General features: G+C 42.4%; 1 protein-coding gene across 1 annotated transcript in view; it reads left to right on the top strand.

Annotated features, from left to right (window-relative positions):
• Window positions 1-8,885: 8,885 nt before the first annotated feature.
• Window positions 8,886-12,553, top strand: part of STK17A (serine/threonine kinase 17a) — a 28,398-nt gene continuing 24,730 nt past the window's right edge. Inside the window, exon 1 of the mRNA XM_082045946.1 lies at window positions 8,886-9,224. Within this exon, the coding sequence (XP_081902072.1) occupies window positions 9,052-9,224 (173 nt within the window). The 5' untranslated portion in view covers window positions 8,886-9,051. The remainder of the gene's footprint in view (window positions 9,225-12,553) is intronic.

Genomic DNA, 12,553 nt, shown 5'->3' with positions numbered 1-12,553 from the left:
TCTTGCACTCTATTATTCCAGACCTATCCCTCTCTCTTCCCAAATGCCCTACCCCAATAGGTTTTCAAACACCGACATCATCTCTCGGGCATCCAGTTTGATACTTCACAGTGCATTTCTCCATTCATTGCATCATGGCATGGGCTGAATCCGGTCCCAGTCTGGAGTGAAGGGCAAGACATGCATCTAAGTGGCGCTATAGAGTGAGAGAGGCAGTGAATGCTGCTAACAGGAGACAGGGAGGAACCCATTGCCCTTGCCCTGTTATTTTACCTGTCCATTATGCAATTAATTGACGACGTTGTTGTTGTTAGGCGTATGCAAGGCATATGCCCTTCCTTGTTCACCTTTCGATTGTTACTTGCTCATTTAATCGTCTCTGCTCTCTCTAGGTCTGCATTTTCACATGTTAAATGCTGATTGTTAATTAGAGAATTTCTGGTGTCATTGTGTTCCCACAGGAAGGAATAGAAGATATTCCATAGGGCAGATTTACAGTGAAATAATCTGTTCAGCTTCTTCACCTCAGTTCCCTTTAAACATGGTGGTGGCTAGATTACGATATGACATCAATATCAACAGATTTTAAAATGCAATTGAGAAATGGAATAGGCAATCTGACAGCTTTTGTGAATTGCAGTTTTTGACAGAAGCAATGAATACTGGTAATTTGTACGTTTCGTTGCAGAGGGCCCGTATCTTTCTCAAAGTGACAGTTCTGATAATATTAATGGTAGAAGGAGGGAAAGTGATATTTCTGTTTATGAAATCCTGTTGTCATAGTAGCATTAAGCTGAAGATACGAGAATGAAAATAGGTATTTTAAATCACCAGTAGGTCTTCCACCTTGAAGTAGTCTCACTGACTGACTACATCAGCTATGCAGGATTTGATCCAATACAAACAAGTGTACCTTACTGTTAATTGTGTTGGGTGCAAACCTTACAAACGCTGTCACTTCAGTCTGCAGTACATTACAGGAGTGTTCAGTTTCAGTCATGTGGCTATGCATGTTCGGAACTTGACTTTTATGTTCTGGGAAGATTTGTGGCTATCACAAGGCCGGAAGTGAGTGGTCCAGACTACACTGAGCATCTAACAGAGAGATCATGAGTTTTGTACAGGTCTGACACAGAGGACATTTTTCACCCAGTTTGCTCAAGTGCCCGTGAATTTTTCAAAGAACTTGTAGCTAAGGTTTGAGTTCGGAGTCTAGTCTGTGAGAGATATAGCCTGTGGGGAGAGGCGGTGTTTGTTCGGTTTGTGTTTTGTTGTTCTAGTTCACTGTAACGAATAGTTGACATACCTCTAGTTGAAAACAGTAGGATACTGAATTTGGACATGAAAATCAAATAAGAGATAAGCTAAAATACACACAGACAGAGGATGAGTTAAGCTCATCCTTTGCTATTTATCCTGTGACAGAATTCCAGAAGGACAAATTTGACTGGAGATTTGTTTAATTTCTGTTGAAATAATAATTATTTGTCCTGTCTCCATAGTACTATTAATAGGGCTTCCCAGTCAAGATTAAACACTTTCAGTCAAATGCAGACCAACAGATCTTTCTACAACAAATGCGGTGCTTTTTTATTATTATTCTTGCTGTACCTCAGTGTTCATTATTTAAAAAAAAAAATAAAATAAAATACTGCAATATACTAAGTCTGGGATAGGTTTTCCAGTTATCACAAGGTCCAAAAGATTGGATTGTTACTTTCTCTCTAGTGAGTCATGTAGTTCCTTTGTTCTAGTAGAAAAACAGATGCCTGTAGATAGTAGATACTAGGTATAGTAAATATTGTACCATTAGCCAAATTCCCTGCAGCTTCCGATTTATCTAACAGAAATGTCTGTTATGGTTTTTGTTAAAGACTACATAAAGTCAATGGCAGGAAAGGTCCTCATTATTGGACTGATTTTGCTTATATTGACAGAAAAATGTCACATGATACTCAGGCTGTGCTTTCTATTCAACCATAACACTATAGAGGAATGTCAATAAAATCACTTTGTTATGGCATTGTGTGGACTGTCTATTACAAATAACTAATTTCATAGAGGACGTATTTTACTGCAGTGAGTGGAAACTGGCACTAGTGAAAGTCCACTGATTTAAGGAATTGCTCTTCCAGTGTCTTATCCTTTCTGATCATTGCAGTCACGTTCTTCCACTGCTTTTGTCTAGTTGTTCAGGGTACATGTCTAAAACTTGAGGCGCTCCAAAGAGTGTGCATAACCAAATCCCCCATGTTCTCCTAGACTACCTGCCTTTGAAAGCATGTGAGCTTACTCCTCACTCTAGAAAATGTCTGGACAAGCAGAGAGACAAAAGAGATGTATATACTACTTATACATACCTCGCTTCTAGGTATAATTACTGCATTATAGGCATGAAATGCAAGTGTGAAGATGATTTCTTAATAGCATGTGCTGGGTCTGCATTAAGTGTTGACAGGAAATAAATAGCAAGATGCTCTGGCATTCTCAGTATGTCACACCCATTTCTCTACTGCTCTTCACTCTAATATCTCAGGCGTGTTTCATTTGCACATTCCAGGATAGATTAACACACCTCAGATACACAGTCAGCAGACACCTTGCTGACCGTACCTGTTTTCTTACATAAATGGCACCTCATGAGGGATCATGGTACAATATGAAGGATGGGAAAGCTTAAATATGAGGAGCAGTTTTTGTAAGGAAAAATACAAACCCGTGGAAGAAATTTCAACAGAAATGGTAAGCATATCTTGCACAAGACACATCAGTAGCAAATGTGAAACTATGTGACTGTAACAACTCTTAAGAGACCTTCTGCAGTCAGCACGGCATTTCACCATGTGTGGAGGAGCACTGGCCCACAAGCCCCAGGCCAGCTCTGACTGTCCTGCGGCAGGGACAGTGGTGGTGGCAAGAGTAGCATCTTCCCATGCACGTGCTCAAGAAATCCGGGTCTCACAGTGCAGCCTTTATTCAAAACTTGTTTGTGTGATCATGCAGGTGTGTGAGGAGGAAGCGGAGGCAGAAGGTATTTGTGATACTAAGCTACATCTATCTGAATTTTTCACCTATAAAGGCAGGGAAAATCAATATTTACTAAAAAGCAGTGAGATGAGCTGCTGATCTTTAGGATATGTCAGTTTCTGCAGCAGTGATCCATTATGTGACTGCAACTATGCCTTTTACCAGAACCCATTCTATGACTTATGTTACTGAATTTCTGTTAAAATACAGTGAAGCCTCCATATGTACATCAAATGTCTTTCCTGGCCTGCTAGCAAAATTCCATAATCTTACAGGATATTACAAATCAATAACAATCCCTTCCCACTCTGTAGTAGTAAAGCCATAGTTTTTCACTACAGTGGACAATAAATCCACTTGTGGCCTGAAGTTTGTTCTTGTATAAGAGGCCTGACTGGACAATAAAGTGACAAAGGATCTGCTGTGCCTCCTCTAATAATAAATCTTCCTTGAGCTACAAAGCCACACTCTTACTATTTTTTGATTTAATTCTGGTAACTTTCAAAACTACTTTTGCCTCAAAATATCTTTCATGGGTATATAAAAATGAGGAGTATGTGGCTTTGTTTGTGTAGTTCCTACCCTCTTGGAATTAAATTTTGAAGAAATAAAATGATACATGATTCTGTCTAAAACAAAAGCCCCAATTCTTCTTTAGATTAGGCTTTGGTATAAAGCACATTTATATTGTTTTTACTTTAGCTCATCCCCACAGTGCTATGTTACAGCTCTTTGGGGCTGAAAAGAACAGAAGTCACTGGAGAACACAAAGATTATGGGGTTTTTTCCCTGACTTGCTGGCACTTAGGATTTCATATAATTAACTCCTATGGTATAAGAAGATAGTGGAGCTGCATGGGAAAGTTTTCTATGTCAATGATAAACAATAGTAATACTAAGTTCACTTGCCTTTCCTTCTCTGAAGAGTAATACACTTTAGAAACATACCTTCACCTTTTACATTTTTCAGTATGAAAATAAAAGACTGGTTTGGGTTATTTTGTTTCCCAGTTCCAAAATGAATCAGTTGTAAGAAAACTAATGCTGTGAATACTCTGCAGTGTGACACTGAAAATCTGTTCAGTCAGTTTCAAAATGGACCACAGACATCAGTTAAAGAACTATTGTTGAGTGCGATTTCCTAATGCTGGTTTTCCAGAGTCAAAACAACATACAAAAATAAATTCCAGATGCTTCTACTTTTCTGTTTTCAACACATAATATGCTTCAGTCCGTAGACAAAGCAGTGTAGGTACCTAACCAGCGTGCCACATGGAGTCATCATATTTAGATAACAGCGTTTCAGGAATGCAGCTGGGGCAGCACTGGAATCTGCTCAGGAACGTTGTTACAAGCTGTGATTTGACTTCAGTACCTATTAGGTATGTCTTAGTATTAAGTACGATCAGTGACTTAAAAATGACTGAAATTAGTAATACAAATTACCATATAAGATTATATTTACAATGTATGAGGACATGTTTACTGACAGCTTTGGCATCTTTGGCAATTGAATATAAACTTTCCTGCTTTTGGCATGTAATTTAACAGCTTTAGTGGTTCGTGCATTGATTCATAGAACCGGGACCGTAGAGCTTAACTCCTACTACTATGGTATGTAAAGCATGCACCATGACTTTTGAACATCATAATTGTTAATCGACTACATATTTCAGTCCTCCCAATGTACAAACCACAATGGATTATCTTTATGCTCTGGACACAAAATAAGTAGGGATGCACCATGGATTTTGTAAAATATTGTCTATCAAGTTTGTGAACGATAAAAGTCTTTGGGACTGCCTTGGCACTGCATAGAAGCTGTGAAAGTGATCTGAGGAGCACCCAAAAGAATGCATGGAGACCGTATTAATTTTTTTCAAATCATAAATTGATGTTATTATACTATATGTAAAACTCATGTTAAATTGAAATTTCTGCAAAATATTAACCTGTTAAAGTATTTGGAAAGGTAACTCTGAGCATAAGTTTATTCACCTGTTCTGGAAATGAGAAAAACAAACACTATGAGCAAAAAAAAGAGGCATACATATTATTGCTACCTGAGCAGCAGTCTACATTAAATCTCTTACAAATATAAAAAATAACTCAACAAAGCTGGCACTAATGATGCCTAGTGCTGCCACTTAGTGGAGCTGTGCTTTCCTTCCTTAAATTGGAAAAGTGGAGATATTTTTTGTTGTAGGTAGTAAGAAATCTCAGTTTGTACAGAAGTGTAGCATGGGACCATTTTTCAGGGGTGCTGAGTACTTGAAGCTGTTGTGTAAGTGACTTTACTTGATGACCAGAAGCATTTGAGGAATACAGGAGTGAAGCACCCCAGGTGAGGAATGTGTACTCTTCCTGCTTCCTCATATGTAAAACAATCACATCAAGACATAAGTAGCTCATCAATGCAAAAAAGATAGCTTCATATGGAATTTAAGCAGCCTGCAGAAATTCCAGCCACAGAAGATCAAGTTTTTCTGTCATTATGGAAGTAGAAAGAATGAATTTAGCACCTGATAAACAACCTTAAATTATGTATATGTGCTGAGCTACTGATGGTTGGATTTCATATTTCTGTTATAAATGGACCATGATGATGATATAGGGTAACTCTTCCATCATGTACAAGTTGCCTGAATATATTCATATTGGGAAGAGCCAAGTCCTGTGAAGGTAAAGCTAGAGTCACACTGATAGAACTCAGCAAAGCTAATAGCCCTGTGCAACACATTTGATCCACCTCTTCAGGGCAGAACTGAAATTGCTCTTTAACTCCAGTGCATGTGGGCATAAATTGAAAAGGACATTCTTCTAAACAGAGTACCTGTGCTAGTGTCTTCCACCTCACCTCCAACTTCTTAGCTTGCAGATCAAACACAGCTCATGAGAATGAATTCCTTGAATGCTACTGGCAGAAAAGAGAAAAAAATATTCAATGTAAACCAGTTAATGTTATCTGTACAAGCAGAAATCAATATATGTTATGCCATCTGAGTGCAACAGAGCATATAGCAACAGAAAAAAAGCTTTTTTTTTGTTTTTTTTTTCCAGTAGGTAGCATATGAGAGTAACCACCAAAATGTCTGTTAGCTTATCTCTAAATAAATCAAGTTTTATTCATATCTGCATATGTTTCTCCCTGTGTGGATAGCATGAACATGTTGCAGTATTTAAGGCTATCAGTGTTTTAATATACAGGTGAGTTATAAAGCTTATATTTATTCTTTCTACAGAGAAAAATTAAACTAATACAGCATATATCGGGTCCATAATATTCTGGTGTGACTGGGCAAAGCATAGTCTGTGGTATGGCTAGTACATAGGAATTTGTGGGAAAAGATTTTATTTTCTCAGTTTTGAAGAGAGTAAAGCACGATTTTTCTTTTTGTCATTGTCTTCCTATTCTGTGAATAATTCTTTTAAAGAATGGAACAAATCCATCTTCCTGTTGTATTAAGACACTGTTCATGTCTTTGGTAGTTTCATGCTATGGGAGAAAAATAGTTAAGCTTACATACTGTAAGGAAAAAAAAAATTCCAGATAGGAGGAAGCAATATACTCAAAACTCTCCATAAGTTAGAAATATATCTTAATTTTTTCTGAATAACTGCATGTGGGAAAAAAATGTAAGCCAAACAGAACCAAATGCTAGATTTTTGAAGGCATTTAATAATCTAAAACTTATGATCTATTTAAAATATGACCAGAGAACCTTAAAAATCCCAAAGTATTTTGAGGAAGGTCTGTTCATATTCCAGAATCAGTAATTGCACTCCTTTTCATCCTTTTTTTGCAGGTTCCTGCCCCAGGAAAATGTGATCTTGAAAGTAAGTAAAGAAGTAGAAAATATAATAAGAATTAAGTATCCGAACACTTCATTTAGGATTAGCATAAGACATGATCTGCTTTTCAGGAAACAATCTTTTCTCCATAGTAAATGCCTCTAATACATACTTTCAGATGTAATAATTTCTTAACCCTCGTTTAATCCAAGTTTTACTGTTCAGCAGTAAGTCTGTCCCTGCTGAAGCAGAAGCAATGCTCTGATTGGGAAGCACATTGATATTGTAGGTCTTGAACCATCCATTACTCTCTATACTGGTTCTGGAGTTTATTGCTAAACTATTTATTTCTGCAAATTGGGTGAATGAGGGAATTCCAGCAAAATGCCTCATCAGCAATTGTACTCCCATCCCTAATCAATGACTGGGGTTTGGGCTGGATCCCTTCCTGTTTGTTGGCCTGTTTCCTCATTAGTCTCGTCTCCACTGTGCTCTAGATATTGGCAGGCAATGGCAAACACATTCTGTGACCTTAATGGAGACAAATGCCAAAGCACTACCCTGATAAATGGCTAAATAAGTCTCTTAAACATGTACATTAAGTAAGCCAGTCAGTGAAGAGCTTGTGAAGTGAGAGGAGCACAGCCATTTCTCAATCCATGAGACAATTTCCACCAGCCTGAACAAAAGGGTGTTTGGAAGGAGTTCCTACACACCTCAAGCAAACACTGGGAGCTCAGGTATGCATGGAGGAGAGGAGCCAAGTATGCCCCAGCCATGGGAAAGGCTTAATTGGATCTTGTGCCACAGACACCACACAGGCCAAGACTTCATCAGGTGGGCTCAGGGGTACTTGACCCCTTCAGACATGATGCTGCCCCTTTTGTCCTCACCTCCCTTCAGCCTTGCAGCCCAGTGTCCCCATGGGGCCTGGGGGCTGTTTCCCTACAAGGGCATGCCCATCACAGCCAGCTGTTGTGGTTTCTACCTTATGATTTGCCCTTCTGTCCTACCACTCCCTCAGGCCACACCTGAGCACCCATGAAACCAGTTCCTGGGTCGCACAGATGCAAAGTCCTAACGGCAGTGCCAGGTGAGCCAACAACAGGATCACAGAATGGTTGGGGTTGGAAAGGTAAAGAATTTTCTCCTTTTATTCAGATGGAACCTCCTATGCTTCAGTCTGTGCCCATTGCCCCTCACACAATCACAGAATCACAGAATGTTAGGGACTGGAAGGGACCCCAAAAGATCATCTAGTCCAATCCCCCTGCCAGAGCAGGAACACCTAGATGAGGTTACACAGGAAGGTGTCCAGGCGGGTTTTGAATGTCTCCAGAGAAGGAGACTCCACAACCTCCCTGGGCAGCCTGTTCCAGTGCTCTGGCACCCTCACTGTGAAGAAGTTTCTTCTCATATTTAAGTGAAACCTCCTGTGTTCCAGTTTGTACCCATTGCCCCTTGTCTTACCATTGGTTGTCACCAAGAAGAGCCTGGCTCCATCCTCGTGACACTCACCCTTTACATATTTATAGACATTAATGAGGTCACCCCTCAGTCTCCTCTTCTCCAAGCTAAAGAGCCCCAGCTCCCTCAGCCTTTCCTCACACAGGAGATGCTCCACTTCCTTAGTCATCTTCATTGCCCTGCGCTGGACCCTCTCCAGCAGTTCCCTGTCCTTCTGGAACTGAGGGGCCCAGAACTGGACACAATATTCCAGATGTGGTCTCACCAGGGCAGAGTAGAGGGGGAGGAAAACCTCCCTCACCCTGTCGTTAGGCACCACTAAAAAGAGTCTGGTCCCATCCTCTTGACACCCACGATAGGTTACTCGGCTTTACGACTATTTAAATCTCGCCACCTGGCGGGAGGGTCCGCGGGCCCCCGCTCCCGCCACTCCTGTCACTGCCCTCCCTCCCTGCTCCCCAGGGCCGCCGGCAGGCGGCGCTGCCCAACCGTTCCTCGCGGCACCGCGCGGCGCCCCGCCCCGCGTTCCCCCCGCCACGCCCTCCCTTCCACCAAGGTGAGGTGTTAGAGGGCGGGGCCCCGCGGCCAAGCCCCCGCCCCCTCCGTCCCATCGGCGCGGCGCGTGCTGCCCGCCGCCCTCCTCCAGCAGCGGCCGCGGTCGGGAGCGCGCCCGCCGCCTAAGGGGAGCCCGGCCCGGCGGGGAGACAGACGGAGCCGGGAAAGGAGGGAGTCGGCGCCCCGCTCCTGAGGGAGAAGCCCCGCGCTATGAGCCCCGAGGAGAAGGCGCCACCCGGCCGCTCCCGCGGCGACCGGCCGCCGCAGCCCACTCCCGGCCGAGGCCGGCGGCGCGGCGGCTTCCTGACGGAGATCCGCACGCCCATCCGCACCGAGCCCTTCCAGGAGCGCTACAGCCTCAGCCCCGGCAGGGAGCTCGGCAGGTGAGCGCGCCGCGGGCGGCTGGCGCTGCCGGCACGTCCCCGGGATGCGGGGGCGGCGGTAGGGAGGAGGTGTCTGGTGTGTCCGGTGTCCCCCCGCGGCCTCCCCGCCGGCTCCGCTCGCCCGAAGCGCCGGGCGTAAGCCGTGTGCCCGCGGCGGAGCCTGAGAGGCTGAGAACCCAGCCGGTGCCTTTGCTCTGCTCCGCGTCTCCCCCCTCGCTGCCGGGAGCTCACCAGCCGCTGTCACCTGCTGCCGCTTCCCGTGCTGCCCTGTGTGGGATGACAGCGGGAGCGGGGAGCGAGGGGCTCGCTGCCCTGTCTGCTGTTTGCTCGCCTCGCCCTGCTGGGGGTCAGCCCCGGGGACGTGCCCATCGCACTGGCCGGGTGGCGTTTGGCTTGGTTGGAAGGGGTGCTGGGACGCAGCTGTGCCCCAGCTGCTGGCCGCAGCTGCTTGTCCCTCCGTCTGGCCAACAAGTCATCCTCAGCCTTGTGAAGCCGGCTGGGGAGAGACTGTGCTCTTCCTTGGGAGCCAGTGTGGAGTAGAGAGTTTTGCTTTAGAGATTTCCCTTGGAGATAGAAACCTGCCTTTTTTTTTCTTTTTCCTTGAGCTTTGTAAGCTTTGACATGGGGGAAAACAAGCCTAGAAAAGACTAGTCTGTAGTAGCATGTGCTTGAGAGTAATGGTGGGACTTTTGAAAATATTTTAAAAGTGGTTAAAAAAAGAAGAGCTTGAAAGTGACTGCACAGGTGATGTTTAATTGATGTATAATTTCAACACGTGACTGATAACAAGCAGGGCTTGAGGCAGAAAGTCTCATTAAAAGGTTTTTGCATCTCGGGAACCATATACATGGAATTTCAGCACCACTAAACCAGTATTTTTGTCTGAAATTGTCACTTATTAGAAGAATTATAGTATTCTTATTGACGTGTACTTTATCTAAACAGTATTCAGATAAAGAAGATTAGATTAAATGCCATAGGATATATGGCAAGATACACTCCTTGGTGCATGTTCTTTTGCAAGTTATGCTAACTGTGTAGCTCAGCTTATACCGCAGCACCAACAACTCCTTTGGAGCTAAAGAGAAGTTTCAAAACAAATGTAGCTGCTGTACGTATCTCTTAACAAATTTTTAGGTTGCCTAGGTGTCAGCTTAATGCTTAATTAATACTTCTGGTGTACTATTTGAATAATACCTGTTTAAATATAGTGGCCTAAAGCATTCACATGGGAAGCAGGTGGGAGAAGCCTAAAGTGAGAAAGCTTTTTTTTTTTTTTTTTAGCATGATGTGACCATAATGTCCAGGGACTGGAAACCAAAGCTACCTAAATGCAGACTGCAAAACAGTCTAAATTTTAAGCAACAGTGAAGAAGTCACAGGAGCGGTGCAGCACAGGTTGTCTTGGTAGCACTACTTTTCAGGGTCTTTTTTAATTTGAAGATGATATGACTTCTCAGAAAATATTTTGCCACTCTGCCATGGAGTGAGAGCTTCTCTTAGAGCTGCGTGATATTCATTGGGCTAATCAGAAAAGAGGCTAGATGGAGCTTCCTTCTGGCACACAAAAGTACAAGTGAAATTATTAGTTTTATGCTGTGAACAAGAATTAAGTACTATAGCAAATCTTAGTCTGTAGTTTAGACAAGTAAATCTCAGCATGGCTTTCGTGTGGAGTCATTTTTGGTCAGAACTACATTTAAAGATGACCTTTGCATGAAGGTTGTGATTTTGTAACTGTAGTTACGGTAAAATGAGTTAAGTGACTGTTCTGAGGTTTTGTCTTGTTTTTGTGCAACAGTTGCACATATTTTGGTTATTACTACCTTTTTCTTTCCTCAACTCACAAATGTTTTCACTGTCTTAGAATATAGAAATGTATAAATTTGAATGTATGTGCTTGGGTTTTTTTAATTCAATAAGTCACTACCTTTTCATTTATAAAAAAAGTGCATACCTCAGTTTGAGTATTCCCATTAAAACGTTTTTTTGCTAGGTGGTTGTGACAAAACATAGGTGGTAAATGGAGAATCTCTCTGCCACTTATAACTGTCTCTGTCATTTTATTGATAATGTATGTTTCAAAGAAATAGTTTCACTTTTGAGTGTTCATGAAGTGTGTAAGTCTCTGCTTATGCATAGAGTTTATATTTACACAGAACTTGAAAAAATGATCACTCAGGTATGACAGATTTTAGTCTTGGATGAAAAGCAGTCTTTGTACACACAACATAGTCTATTTTAATTCTAATTTGATAGCGGAGTTTGCTAGTGGAAAATGTTTATACACTCTGTATTCGTCCATCCCACTTCCCAGAATTGGGGAGACAATTTAAAAGCTACATTTTAGGTAGAGGTTTTGGGAATAACAACACTTGTATAAACTGAGTTTAAAACTGACAGCAGGGAGAGATAAGAAAGCAGATTTAGCACCATCGCTGAGAGTAAGACTGCTTCATGGGCTCAGTGGGTTTGTGTGCTCTTTGGCCTCTCATCCAGTCAGCCAATATGTGTATGTTGAACTCACCTGGGCATTTGGGGCCTCTGTCCTCTGTTTCCTTGTCACCTCTGTGTGTATTAGGTGGGAAGAGGGGAGAACATGGGAAAACATTCAGGTGTTTTAGTTCTAGCAATGCAGGGCAGGCAGGTACTGGGGCTGCTGGTGCTGGTGGCACGTTAGAGGTGGAAGTCCCAGGGAAGTATTGCTGAAAGTTGTAGATGAGGGAGGAACCTTGTCGCAATGTCACCAGAGGGACTTGGGTGCAAAGCCATAGGAAATCAGGCTTCATTAGTTCTGCTCATGAGGGAAAAACTGCTTTGAGACTGCAAAGCTTATGTGCTTCAGAAGACTGCTGCCTCGTTCAGTAGCTGAATGGGCGTTTGCAAGTCTATCGAAATAGAGCTGTGAGGAAAACCAGGTTAATTTAGGAAAAAATACCGAAAACTTGGTTGTAGTGGCTACTCTGGAAGTGAAATGAATTTAAGTTGCTTAAGATGACATGGAAATGGCAGGTTTTTTAATGAAATGAAACTTTGGGCTAGTCTTCACAGCCTTATTAATTCTACTGTCCTAAAATCAGAATGTTCTCACACAAACTTTCATCTGTCTGATGTTTAAAATCGAACTTACCTCTGATGGGTGTTTTAAAGGTGCCATTTTCATCAACTCACTCAGACTTAAGTGTTTTCAGATGGTGCTAGCTTGAGTTAGGTTAGTTTGAAGTAGTGTGACCTTTGCAGAGGACAAGGCACCAATTGCTTAACTCTTCTTCCACTTACCATCTAAGCTTAAGCCATGATTGTGCTGTAAATGGGGAACAATATATTTT

This window comes from Streptopelia decaocto (assembly GCF_964273445.1).
Source record: "Streptopelia decaocto genome assembly, chromosome: 2".
Taxonomy (NCBI): Eukaryota; Metazoa; Chordata; class Aves; order Columbiformes; family Columbidae; genus Streptopelia; species Streptopelia decaocto.
This window is presented reverse-complemented; position numbering and strand designations above follow the sequence as displayed.